Raw genomic sequence first — 13,963 nt, 5'->3', positions numbered from 1 at the left:
GTTTAGTTAAGCTGATTTAAGTTTTAGAAAAGAACAAACAAACTGAAGCTACTTCACCTTTTTTAACCTTCAAATTAGTTTGAATTGTTAATAATATCTTTCCTCAAACACGCTGTGAAAAAAGTAATTTGGATGATTTTTTTTTTCTCTCAGAGTCAATATCTGATTCAGAGCTGCAGCCGCGCGCACGCGCCCCATCAGCTGTAATTTCCCAGTAAGTGACTGGGTTCTCCCGGTGATTAAACAAGATGATCCATCCAGCTGCTGCTGCTGCTGCACCGCGGTGCATGTCGGGGAGGTTTGCAGGCCTTCCCGCTCGTGCATGCACAGCACGTCCGTGGCTGCAGAAAATACCTTCTGCTCAGTTTCACCGTCTCTATAATAAATATGAATTTATGAATCCTGACAAGCCACAGACTGGAAGAGCTGAGGAGCTGCTCCACGTTCTCCATCCTTTAAGAAAGAAAACCAGAAAGCCCTTTTCCGCCTCATCTTCTGTTTGTTTTCCAGCTCATGCCTGGTCATTTTAAGGTCGTAACACCTGACCTTTGACCTCTTTGTTTCTGCTGCTTGCAGTAATACCATGCAGGGTTTGATGCAGCCCCCGCAGCCAGTTCAAAACATGGAATCCAGTATAAAATATATATATAATGGTGCAGTTTGACAATGCTCACTTTAAATGTGCAATTCCGATATGTGGGTCTGCAATAAATATAAACAAATACATTTTATCTGCACACTTTGGCCCAACAAAGCTGAGTGTAAATACAATGCATCCGAATGTTTTCATCCAGAAATTACCATGTTGGCCTTTTTTTTTATTCCGGACACTATATGATTTACTTTTATCATTTTTTTAAACATGATATTGTGATGAGAATTAAAGCATGAACAGTGCAGTCAGTGAAGGCTGCAGTTCTCGTGATCAAAATAGCAATACTGAGCTGCAGCTTTGACTTTCTTGCACCGTTTTAAAACAATTCAATTTAAAGGTCAAACAGAAACATCATAAAGGAACAAAATTCACATTTCTTTCACCTTTAAAGTGTCTTTAAAAATGTGAGGAAAATGAGCTGAAAACAGGTGAACAAGGTGACACCCAGAGGCCGATTGGGATGAAGGATTTTTAATACTTGCTCATTTTGCAGATGCAAATGCTTTGTTTACATTGAGAGCAGACCCACACATCAGAAATCCGTGTCAATAAATTGGGAAAACTGTGAGTGCTCTCAAAACTGCCACCATTTGATTTAATTTAGGGTAACATTTTTTTATGTTTGAGTTTACAATAACTCCCTTTAATAGTTGATCCCAGTGAGAGAAAAAGTTGTTTTCAGTGTAAGTCTGCGCAGAGTTCCAGCTTCCTGTTGGCTCTGGGTGCAGTGAGACCCACACAGTGACTGTCTCGCCGGTGCAGGACCCACAGGGTAAAAAGTTGGGACGCTCTTGCTGGTATAGACTCTATAAAAAAACCCATCAAGTCCTAAATAAAAAAAACCAATATATTTATACTGAGACGCCACTGCAGGTCGTGCGTCAAGTCTGCTTTTACGCATCCAGCCAGCTCCAGTAGATGAACTTTCACCTCAACCTCTGAAGGACCTTTTTTTAAAGCTTGTATCTGTTGACCATTTTTACCTCCAGCTACTCGCCAGCCATCCACGCACGCATCCCTCCGTGCGTGCTGGGGCGGATCGATAGGGCAGCATCTGCTCCGGGAAGCCGGCGGTCCCACACCGCGCCGCGCTGCGCTCCTTCCGAACCAGAACCGGTCATCTCTGAGAATTAAACTGACAGACACACATATGATTAGTATGCGCGCTCTGCCTCTTTGCTTTCTGTCTGTCTCCTCTTTTTTCTCTCTCTCTTTCTTCTTATCAAGTTGGGCACGCGAACGTGCGCGCACGCGCAGGGTCCATCCACTCAGACAACATGTATATTTATTCATTTACGCAGCTTTAAATGGATGAACAACGTGGACAATGCGCGTGCTCAGGTGAAAGCACGCGTGCGCTCTCGTTCAGCTTCTTGCAGAGTTCCACGCACTCGCAGAGCAGCTTCTTTATTTGAGGTATTGTGATTGCGTGGGGCCTGCTCTGTGGTGCAGCAGCAGGACGCGGCTCTTATGGAAAAAAAAAGAAAGGGGGGGGGGGGGGGTTGCATTGATTTTGTGCAGGGGCTTTCCAGAATGAAGTGATTGAACAAAGCAGAGTGCTGATTAGAGAGAAAAACAAGAGCGTCACCCCAACAGACATTTAAGGGTTAATTGTCTTTAAAAACTAAATAAATAAAGAGAGGGAAAAAATCTTAAATATTTAATTGTAAAAGGTGTTTTTATTTAACAATAATTTAGTTATATTCTCAAAATTTAAGGTTTTAAGGTTTGTCAGAGCCAATTTCCCACTTTAGTGGAGACAATTAAAAAATACGACAAAATAAACACAAAATCTCTGTAAAAACGTGTTTTTTTCCATATTATTTTCATCCTACAGTACATTTCGCATATATCTCCATAATGTTGCATTGTGGCAAAATCAGCAGCATCACTTGTTTACATAAAAGGACAAATGTAAACATTCAATGATTAGACGCCATGAACGGCGGGAAGTCCGCGCATCATTCAGAAGTTGTGCGTGAAAGAAGGAGGAGGAGGAGGATGAGCTTTAACCTGTGGGGTTATGAGAAAAGGAGCATCTCCACCTCCGCACCCCCACTCCTCCATCCCATCCCCCCACCCCGGAGAGAAAAGGGTTAATTGGAGCAGGAATTTCATCGCACATCTGTCAGATTTTTAAGGCCGTGACGCACTGAAAGCTGGGAGTCAATGTGAGCCGGGGGGAGGGTGGAGGGGGGGGGGGGCTGTGGTGAGATCGATGAAGTGGCAGGCAGAGGGAGGAGGAGGAGGAAAATCTCACGAGATAATGAAAGAAAAAGAGGAGAGCTGCTCCAACACAGAGTGAAAACAGGAGCTCGTGGAGATTTGTTGTTTTTTTTCTCTCTCTCCCAAAAAAGGTCTGAAGCAGAGCTCGAAAAAAACGGAGACGGGAAAAAGGGGAGGGAGCGCGTGAGGTTTGTCAGTAACCGATGTTTTTATTTATTATTTTTATATCCCTATTTTTTGTGCGCGCGCTGTGGTTCGGTGAATGTAGCACCCCGGGGGCGCAGCCGGACCAATTGTGTGAATGTGTAGGTCTGCTCGGCGACACACGGTCGGAGAGATGCGCAGGGCGGACAGCAGCCGCGGACGCGCTCTGAGAAGTGGATAAAAAAAAAGGTAGGATGACGAATCTCTTCGGAAACGATTCAGTCAGTGAATTAATTGCCAATAAAGTAGAAAACGCACCGCTGATTTGCAGCGTTCACCACGCGGGAGCTCATTTATAACTTTAAATAATAACAACATCGCATAAAATCTTCAATTACATCATGTAAGGAGCAAATGTCGAAGTCTCGTGTCTTTATTTTTGTGCGTCCCGCTGATTATTTCAGCCCAATTTACCTAAAGGCTCTGATTATTGTTATTGTTTACCACGCATGTGCGTAAAATGAAGTCTGGAGAAACGTAATGCGGCTGTTTTTCTTTGTCTTTAATGGTGGAAGTTTGAGATTAGGGTTTGTAACAGCGCGCCTCTTGTCTCCCGCAGGCACAAAAGGCACAAAGCTGTTCTGCCGGAGAACAGCTGAGCACCAAAGACAAACAGCGTTCAGATGCACAAGTGAGAATAAAATAAACCATCCGGACTCCTCATGCTGCTGCAAACTTGTTTTCTAGGAGTTTGAGGGAGTTTGAAGACAGTACTTAATGTTATCAGATAATTAATTAGACACCCCATAAGCCCGGAAATCAATTAATTCACAAATCAATAAATCCATAGTCTGGTGTAACAAGAGACCTTCCAGACTGTTAGCCTGGCTGTTGAACAACAATAACAAGAGGACAGCAACAGCATTAAAAAAAACGCTTTTATTTGCTGAAATTGAAGATGGATGGGGGTCTAGGGGAGATGTCCCTCCACAGCCACTCGGATCTGGCTCACAGCCAGGATGGCAGGGCCATGCTGCACTCGCGGGACCTCTCGGCTGCCTTCCCCAGGCCTTCCCTCGGGAGCTCCTCCATGTCTCTGGAGCCGGAGCCCCGCGCGCCAGGCTACGACCACTCCATGTCGGCGCTGGGCTACAGCGGCGACTCCCCGTCCAGCGCCGGCAGCACCTACACTACCCTCACCCCCCTGCAGCCGTTCGATGATAAGTTCCACCACCACCACCACCACCATCACCCCTGCCTCCCCGTCAGCAACGTCATCGGCAGCTTCACGCTCATGCGCGAGGATCGAGGCCTCGGCACCAATTTCTACAACCCGTACGGCAAGGAGCTGGCCATGACCCAGAGTCTGTCACCCCCCACCACGGGTTCGGGCCTGGGATCCTCCATGCACGGCTATGGTGGTCTGGGCAATGGCTCCAACGGGAGCAGTGGACAGATGCTCCACGGCGGCTACGACGTCCACGGGGGGAGCCTGTTCTGCCGAACGTCAGATTTTGGCCGAGAGATGTCCCCACCAGGCTTGGGAGGAGGCGAGGTGTCAGTCGGGCATCAGCTGAACAAAATGGAGGCCCACCAGCACAACCCCAGCCACCACCCTCACATCTACAGCCAGCACTACCAGCCTCACCACCACCCAAGCCAGCAGGTGACCAAGATGGGCGAGCACCTCCACTCTTCGTCACCCACCGCGTCCTCGCCCGGCGAGGGCATGCTGCCCGGCTCGCAGGGCGGCGGAAGCGGCGGCGGGGAGGAGATCAACACCAGGGACGTGGCCCAGAGGATCATCACCGAGCTGAAGAGGTACAGCATCCCCCAGGCCATCTTCGCAGAGAGGGTCCTCTGCAGGTCGCAGGGCACGCTGTCCGACCTCCTGAGGAACCCCAAGCCCTGGGGCAAGCTCAAGTCTGGCCGCGAGACCTTCAAGAGGATGTCTCGTTGGTTGCAGGAACCCGAATTTCAAAGAATGGCCTCGCTCCGGCTGGAGGGTAAGCTCGGTCTCTGCTCTCTGTATGCCTCACACATCCACCTTCACCTTCACACAGAAAGCACAACAACAGACACACACTTTCCCCCCTTGTTTTCCCCAAACACCAGCCTTCTCCATGTCTTCCAAAAAATTTTCTTTTCTTCAGCGATCAGTATGCGGCTCAGGTTCATACATGAGGAAAAGCAAAAGCATCATGCGGATGTTTCTGCTCTTCACTGTGAGCAGGTACAACTGGTTCATCTGTAATCTCATCAGGTATTGATAATAAGAACTTCGCAGCACATTAAGGACAGTTTGAGCAAAAACAGGGCCATGTGTTCTGTCCTTTTGTTTACTTTGTTCCCAAACAGCACCTATTGATTTGTACAGTGGCTCCAGGAAAAAAAAATAGAAAAAAAAGCCTCAGACATTTGCCCTCATCTCAAATGAAGCATGAAGATCAACTTGAGCGGCGGTTGGCAATTTAATCGTTTTTTTAGCCCACGAAATGATTTGAACAGATATGCCATTCTGGAGCGATTGATTAATTTGAGCAGTGATTTAGATCTGCTCAGCGCCTGCCTGAAGTTGACTTGGCAAGGCACCTGATGCAAATTAGACTTGAGCTTTTGCCAGACGCCTTTTATCAACATCGTCACCGAGGCGATTACTGTGGAACTAAATACAAATGTTCTGCTCGTGGGAAGCCCCTCGCAGCTTTGTGGAGTTTGGAAGCGAAAAAAAAAAAGTCAGAAATGGTTGCCTAACTGCAGGTGCATGCATCGTGTTTATGCTCTCCTTTTGAGTGGAAACGAATTTGCAACAGTTCTTGGTTTTGTTTTCAGTCCTTCCAAAAAATGTGTGTGTTTTATGATTTGATCAGACAAAGCAACGCAGTTTAAACTCTTTTTTTGCAATCTTTAAAGGAAAACGTTCCAGCCGTTTAGTGATGCTCGGGGAATTAGCAGGCTGGCTTGATTGTATTTGTACAGATTTCAAAGAGTAAAGATTTTTATTTTGTTGAAAGGCACATTGTAATTCGCTGCTTGACATTTAATATTCTTCGGGGACGAGGACTGAAGCACGACAGCACGCTGTACAGTGCCGTGTTACAGTGTCGTCCCTCCACAGGGACCTGGAGGCCCATCTGATACACGCAGCACAGAAAGAAACCCAAGTGAGCACAGTAATATGAGACGAGCGTAGACAACCGTGTGTGTGTGTGTGTGTGTGTGTGTGTGTGTGTCTGACAGTGGCGTGCTCACTGCAGGGGTCTGTGAGCTGTACGTGTGTACGAGCCTGCCCGCTTCATCACTGCTCTTCGCTCTCTGTCAGCAGCTCCACTGATTAAGCCCAACAACACAATGGGGTTCATAGGTAATGATTGTGCACTCTTGCAATCCCTTCACAATTATTGATCTTTGATTGTTCAACTCTGAGAGCACATGTGTACATCCTCCATTCAGCGAAACGTCACGGCAATCATGGCCAAAGCTCTTATCTGAAGATGAGTTATCTCTGGGTTTTTGTCGTGTAATTTGGCTAGAATGCCGCTTTGTTTAATCCCATCGCGAGCCTGAGTGGATGGCTTCGATGCAAATGATCTTTTGCTCGCCCCTAAAGAAAACACAGTCATCGTGATGAAGCAGTCCTTCGAGCAGAAATCCAGATCCAGTCACTCGCCTTTATTTGCGGTGTCCCCTTTCTTCATCTTTACAAACACAACATTATTTCAGCGAGTCAGTGCGCCATGTCTGCGAAGCCGATCAATCAGACTCATAAAAAATTAAAGCCTACACAGAGAAGTGTTTTAATGCTTGACATTGCTTCTCTCTCTCTCTCTCTCTCTGCTCCCACACACTCAAAAAGTGCATATTTAGTTCTTGGCAAAGCCACAATTTAGACAGCTCGGCACTTTTCTACGTAACCTACTTTCCGAAGCGGGTTGTTGTGCTCCCCCCCCCCACTCCCGGCCAACCCCCTTTTGTTTAATTACAAGCCTGTATTGATTTCCATGGGAAAGAGCAGCACGCTTTGCCCACACACACCTCGGCCGCATCGGCAAAATCGAGACTGGAATTAGAATGCGCGGTGCCCTGTGCTCCTTAGTCTGAAGACAGCTCAAGTGCTCTCCGCTCCACGCCTCAAGTTTTAAGATGATCCTCCTTAATGCGGCACTCGCCTAAATACATAGAAGGCCCTTTAAAGTCAGCCGGAAGCGCTGTGTTATTTCCATAACCACGTCTCTTCTGTGGAGACCCGCACTGCTCTCCCTGAAGCTCGACGCACTGTAATTATGGAATGCAGTCGCTGCCATTTTCTCTTCAAACCGCCGTCTTTGTGCCGAGACACGTTGCAAAACACGGAGAAGGTGATCCTTCGGATTTATCTGCAGCATCTCGTTTGTGTTCACGCTCTGTGGATTACTGCACTGTATATGAGATGCATCTTCAAGCCAACCTCAGGCTGTGGAGGAGGCGATCAGGATTTAGTCGAAGAAGGAGGCAGGATAAAGACCACACAGCCGTGCTCCGACACTTAAAGTCAAGGAGGCGATCAGAGACTATAACTTTAAAGATGATGGCCGAAGCCCTTGACTAAAGGTCTGAATGAAAAAGAAAGGTCAATGCGGTTTACGTGCCGGCTCCATCGCCTGCACCACCCCCACAGCTGTGAACACCACAAAGCCTCGTCCACCCCTCGCTGTGTACAGTTCACATTCGGATGGCGAGGCTCAAAGGTCAGAACTGATTCCCATTTGCATATGAGGGCTCGCTAACGGTCCAGCATGGCTTCTGCCGTGCAGCAAGTGAACGGCGTCGCCGTTTTACTTGTTGTTTTTATTAATTTGACTCTTCCAGCTTCCCCAATCCCAGCACCGAAGGGGTTAACCAGCCTCTGTGGGTCGAGAAGTCTGAGCTGCACAGATTTAATCAATAATTTCTATCAGCCCCTGGCCCAAGAAATCAGCAGGGGGTGGGCTGGGGATGGAGGGGCGGGGGCTGGAAGGAGAGGACAGGGAGGGGGGGGTGGATTCTGGCTGGGAGGGGGGTTGTAGGTTTAGACGCCGGGGGGTAGGGAAAGGACTTTCGATCACATTTCAGCAACACAAGACAGGGGGCATACATCATGATTAGGGGCTGTTCCCACGATCATAAGAAGCCTATAGGGGAATATTTATATCTGCAGGAGTAGCCCCGGTGCCGGGAATTTATAGCATGGTAATTGTGAGCCTTTTACACATGATTACAGCATAAGGAAGCATTTACTTAATGGTCGCGATCGTCTGTGAGGCGGAGAGCTTGAGATGGAGGCGAGGAGAAGGAGGAGAGCAGCAGGACGCGGCGGCTCCTCCGACACGCTATAAATCCACGCTACAAGCAAGCTGTTCGGCACCATCATGTCATTCCTTTCATTACTACACGAGCCGAGCGCGCACACACCTACATCCCCAACCCCCAGCCCACAAATATCGATGGTAAAGGTGGCGTAAAACCCGTGAAAAATGTAGCATTTGGAAAAAAAAGCCAAAAAAATCATTTCACTCGTGGTGATATTGACATGCCGCTGACATCTCGGCCTGTTCAGATTTTAATGAGACGTGGTTCGATAACTCTCAGAAATGCAAACGAGCTCTTGATGCCCTAAAAGCTAACAGGCCCCTGTAATCTCAAGTTGACAGGAGTGCATCCCAGGGTCCAAACATTTCCTTCAGATAATGATTTTGGAGTTGAATGTTTGCAGGGAATTCATGACCAGATTTATTCATGCCTGCTCCAGTACTTCAGTTTCAGAAGCTCAGCTGCGATCAAAAAACCCCGCAGGTGCACACAACACAGCTTCTCAGGCCAGGGGTCCCACGCCGGAGATGTTGTGACGGCGCTTTTGTGTAAAAATGGGAAAGGCGGCTCTGAGGTCACGCTCATTTCTCAAGCACTCTGCTAATGGGAGAAATTTGCCAGTGTGAGTTGGAGGAGCGAAGGCTCGGCCGTACAGTAAACACCAGCAGCAGCCCTGATGCCTTTCTCAATAAGGAGCTGTAAGCCAATCAATTCAATGTGTCAGAGCTGGTATGAGAGTTAAAAAAAAAAGAAAAAAAATCAGCATCAGTGGTTTATAAAGTGTAATCTTATAACATGTGAGAGCTGGATGGAGTCTGTGTTTGCTGGACTTGGAAATATGAAAAATTAAGGTGATTTCTGTAGCTGATGGCGCCATCTGTGGAAGTCACTTAGCCAATAGAAAGGATTCAAAAACAGTTTTGTGTTTTCTTAAGTGAAGCAAAAACAACAAAAAGACATTTCAGCAAAATTCTTTCAGTTATTAAAAAATCTATAGATATGAACTTTGCCAAAAAGGTATATTTAATTAAACAAATACATAGAAAAACACTGGAAAAAGGTTGTTTTTTTAATAAAAACAAACACAAAACCATCATCTCTCTTTAAAGTTTGGGTCAGGGTGTCTCCAGAAAGCTTTCAAAAAGGTGGTCAGGTGAAGGCTGCTGATAGTCCAGGGGGGGCCCCACCAAAACCAAAAGCTACAATTTAATTATAAAACTTTTATTATGTTGTTTTTATCCAAAATCTGAAAACACTGTAATATGGAATTTAGAGTCAGCTGAAACTCCAGTGTCTTAATTTACAGTGAACCTTAATTACTGCCCAGTTGATTAAAGCATCTCTTTTATTCTCATAAGATCATATTTGTAAAAAAAATATTATTTATATACTGGAACCCTGCATCCTGATATGAGGAAATTGGCTTTCATGATATTTGATTCTGTTCAACTTACACCTCTTATTCAGAGAGCCTTGCTTTGAATTTTTAATTACAGAAATATATTAATATATATTGAATACGCCCTTCATGAGCCACCCTTAGTGTTAAATTTGAGCTCTAAAAGCCTGAATATCTTATTCTCTAATATTTATAGTAACCTTTTGCACATTTTAAGCTGTAAGATATAATCCACTGATAAATGTTTCATTATGTTTATATATTGTTTAAAAAAACCTTGTTACAAATTGTATTTTTTTCCTGTGCTGCACTGCTGTGCGTTGTGCACGTTCTCCACTGCTTACTCCTGGAAACACATCTGATACGGTCAGCAGAACAGCAGCCCAACAGCCACACAGCGCTGATTGAGACCTCTTAAAAGTGTGCATTTAGGTAATTGCAGGACTCCCCCAAATATGTTTTAGTCCACTTAAGGCTTCTAAACACCCCGTGGGCAAAGCAGCCTCTGCTTGTTTCTCCTCGGCCCTGACGTCACCCCGCCTAAACAGAAAATAAATTAGTTCCACCTAAAGTGATTATTCCTCACTCGCTGCCACCACATGTAAATGACTTTTATGTGAAACTAATGATGCTGTAGTGTTCACTGAAGGGAAGAGGAAGTGGTAGGAGATGAACGGAGGGAAGAGAGGGGAGGGGTGCGGCGGTGGGGAGTTGGCTCGGTACACAAAGGCAGAGAGGTTGGTGTTTTGTTTCCTGTAAATACAGAATTACAGCGTGTTCGAGGTGAAGGGTTCAGCGATGGATATGCAGAGGGAACATGCAGCCTGAATTTAAAACACCCGTCTGAGGCTCAAAATGGATCTGCTGCTCGGCCCACACACTTCAGGCTGCTTCTCATTCCTGCCCAACAAAACTGCCTCATTCTGCAGGTTAATTTTTTTTCTCGTTTCATTTTTATTTATTTTTTGATTCCAGATTTTTTTTCCCCTCTTCATGAGCTAATATTGATTATGTAATTGAGCAGGCTGCTGTGGCTGCAGCGGCGCTTAACCCAGACCTTGGGTTTCTTCTTCTGTGGTTGATGTATGCAAGACGAGCCCGGAAAATAATGCACGTAACACTAATAAAAACAAAATCACCATAGGACTTTTTCACCTCAGTCCCTGTGTGCACTGGTAAAGTATCAACAACTTTCACATTTTTTAACGAGAGCTGATGAATGTTAACATCTTCTGTGAAACAGATTCAAATCTAAACAAGGTTAAAAGAATGAAAAAAATCTGTTTTTTCATTTTGGAAAAAAAAACGCGGCTGAAAAGAACTCCAACAGATTTATTTTGCAAACAAATATATTTTCATACCATCTGTTTATGTTTTTTGAGGAATATTTTTTGGAAGACATATAACCAAACCAGATTTCACACTTTGTTTCCAGGCCAAATCTAAAAGAAAGAGAAAGGACTTCAAATAACAATAAAAAAAGAATAAAAACAGCATGATTAAAAACATCAGAGCTGTGGTTTTGAAACGTTTTCTTCTGCTTTTATCAGCTGCAGCCGACAGCAGCGCTCTGGCAACAAGATGTGAAAAGATTGAACATCTTGATTCCTTTACTGCACAATGAAACAAGCTGCTGATTCATCTCTTTTCAACTAATCAAAGTTGCTTAGCTAATCTGTTTTCTTTCAACAAATCCACTTTCTCTCAGCTTAATCCATTTGTCCTAGTTAGCCCAGCCAGTCTGTTAGCTAACCTGTTTCCCCCTGCCTCTCTCTCTAATGCATCTTTCATCCGTGTGCCCGCAGCCTGCAAGCGTAAGGAGCAGGAGCAGAGCAAGCTGGAGCGCAACCAGGGCCCCAAGCGCACCCGGCTGGTGTTCACGGACCTGCAGCGGCGCACGCTCATGGCCATCTTCAGGGAGAACCACCGGCCCACCAAGGAGCTGCAGGTCACCATCTCCCAGCAGCTGGGCCTGGAGCTCTCCACCGTCAGCAACTTCTTCATGAACGCTCGCCGACGCAACCTCAACAAGTGGGCGGACGAGGGGCGCCCCTCCTCCACGGGGTCCTCGGGCTCCAGCGTCTCCTCGTCCGCAGTGTCCTGCAGCACTGCGTGACCCCCCCCCACCCCCCCCCACCCAGACCGTCCGGGAAGGGCGCGCCACGGGAGGGAGCAAGGAGGCACATAGACTGGTCTGAGTGGAGATCAGCCGTTACACATGTCCTCCTCGTTATTAGAAGGAGCGACGGAGCCAGCTCTTAGAGATGATTCTATGAAGATGAAGCCCCCCCACACCCCCACCAAACCAAAGTTGATTGCCTCTTTGAAATGGAAGGAGGCAAAGCCCAGAGTGATCCAGCGGCGGGACGCGAGGCCCTGCTTGTACAAAAGGTGCACAGATGATTTGACTCAAACACTCTCACACCCTTACATAGACGCCATCTCATTGCGTTATTTTGATTGTGTAGTTTTTAGAGACAATGAGGGTATCACAAATCAGGAGGAAGCATATTTTGATGTACCTTCAAATTTATTTTTCATCTCTCCAAACCTGAAGAATCAAGAGGTGAAGTTTGCTCACGTCTGGAGAGCTCCATTGTTTTTAATCAAACGTGAAAACCGTTGTCCAAAGATGTTAACCTTTACCCCGAGTCCTCCTATTTTTCCTCGAGAATCAAGGTGAAAGAGGAAGAAAAGGCTTTTTTTTAATTCCCTTTTTGTTTTAGCATGTGTTTCCTTGGTGTTGGACTGTATGGTGCTGTTTCAAGTTTGGAGCCTGGGATAATCAGGAGGGTTCTGTAGCGTCTGTAAATCCCAGCCGTCAATCATTAACCACCAAGAGCATCTAAGGCATTTTGTCAAAATGGTCTCATCTTGAATTAATCAGAGGTTTCAAGGGGGATCTACAGTGCATCTCGACGTACGCCGGGACAAAATCAATAAACACAAGTAGGACGCCAAAACAGACTTGTTGATGCAACCGTTTAGCTTTAAGACTCTCGCTGAGCTTCCAAAGAAAAGCTCCACAGCCATTTTATAACACCAAGACCAAGCCACAGAAAAGAAGCAGAAAGGTTTTGAAGGGAAGAGGTTCACCTGACGAAGTGTACAGTGACGTTTTAGTATTTTTTCGAATCATTTCCAAAGTAAACTGTCAACACACACCTCTGCTCCGTTCTGAAACCTTTTCCTTTTTTTCTTTTTTTTTCTTCTTCTTTTTTACAGATGTCTAGAAAATGGAGGAATGTGATTCTTTCTGCCCTTTTTGTACAGATTTCAAGCACATCGATCTATTTATAGAACCACGTTGGAAGTGCGGGGCAGTTTGTTTCAGCCCTGCTGACGTACAAGGTCTTTTTTTTTTGGTCCACGAAGGAACGGCTTTAACACGCCTCCTTATAACCAAAAGATGAATCAAACCAAGAACATTTCAAATGCAATTACTGACCTGATCATGCTATTTATTTCTGTATTTGTGTATTTATTGATTTTCCTTTTTTCTCTTTCTGTATTTATTTGGTAATTTATTTATGCTATCTATATACTGTAAGTATTTATTTAACAATGCTCTGTATGTCTGTGTGAAACTTAAGACTTTTTTCTGATGGGCACTTTTAGCTGTAGAATCCCATCGTAATACCAAAGATTACCATTGCCTCCCTGAATGTACGGCCTGAATCCCTGAACCCAGTACCCGATCCAAACCCAGTCCAACCCGATCCACCCAGTGATGTTGCGTATTTCTCGATCCTGAAGGCCTGGCCTTTTTGGTTATTTTTATTTTATTTTGTAGACTATTGGGGAATTCTTTACTCTTGCAAATGTCTCTGCTGTCAGATCTTAATGCCAAGGCCAAAGCTTGTTTGAATGTTGTGATAATATTTATAATTAATAATACTATGAATAATAATAGTGACAAAGACGATGTGGCATCCCATGGATTTAGAAGTTGCTTGTAAAGTCATTTTCAGACCAGCGTCACCCGGAGGTGTGCGTCTTTGGGGTCCAGGGGCCCAGGGGAGTGGGAATCCTCCATGTGTGCTGCTGTGTGTCTGCTTGGCTAAACATGCATGGTTGTGACCACCACTTCCTTCACCCGAACCCCTCCCCAGTGCAGAAACTCATGTCGATGTCCAGTTCAGTGTGAACTCACTGTTCCCCCCATATGCCAAGCTCTTCTGCCAGTTTGCTCAGTTCCATCCGGGGGGGAG

The 13,963-nt window shown here is 45.7% G+C and overlaps 1 protein-coding gene across 3 annotated transcripts; it reads left to right on the top strand.

Moving 5' to 3' along the window:
* Positions 1 to 2,895: 2,895 nt before the first annotated feature.
* onecutl (one cut domain, family member, like) lies at positions 2,896 to 13,773 on the top strand. 3 transcript variants are annotated; one of them, XR_001310967.1, is made up of 4 exons: positions 2,896 to 3,274; positions 3,645 to 5,031; positions 11,558 to 12,143; positions 12,978 to 13,773. XR_001310967.1 is itself a non-coding variant. In XM_014017703.1 (3 exons), the coding sequence occupies exons 2-3, from the start codon at positions 3,984 to 3,986 to the stop codon at positions 11,866 to 11,868; spliced, it is 1,359 nt and encodes a 452-aa protein (XP_013873157.1). In that variant the 5' UTR covers positions 2,896 to 3,274; positions 3,645 to 3,983; the 3' UTR covers positions 11,869 to 13,773. The 3 variants fall into 3 exon arrangements, 1 of the variants encoding a protein (XP_013873157.1); XR_001310966.1 differs by having other exon boundaries at positions 11,558 to 12,858; XM_014017703.1 differs by having other exon boundaries at positions 11,558 to 13,773.
* The last annotated feature ends 190 nt before the right edge of the window (positions 13,774 to 13,963 follow it).

Source organism: Austrofundulus limnaeus, unplaced genomic scaffold, assembly GCF_001266775.1.
Source record: "Austrofundulus limnaeus strain Quisiro unplaced genomic scaffold, Austrofundulus_limnaeus-1.0 Scaffold175, whole genome shotgun sequence".
NCBI classification, from domain to species: domain Eukaryota; kingdom Metazoa; phylum Chordata; class Actinopteri; order Cyprinodontiformes; family Rivulidae; genus Austrofundulus; species Austrofundulus limnaeus.
The sequence above is the reverse complement of the archived record's forward strand: the minus strand, read 5'-3'. Positions and strand labels throughout refer to the sequence as shown.

What these genes read in the sequence shown, in the direction of transcription:
- onecutl (XM_014017703.1), top strand. Translation starts at nt 3,984, where the DNA reads ATGGATGGGGGTCTAGGGGAGATGTCCCTCCACAGCCACTCGGATCTG. An exon ending in GGCCTCGCTCCGGCTGGAGG is followed by an intron (nt 5,032 to 11,557) that starts GTAAGCTCGGTC and finishes GTGTGCCCGCAG; the next exon opens with CCTGCAAGCGTAAGGAGCAG.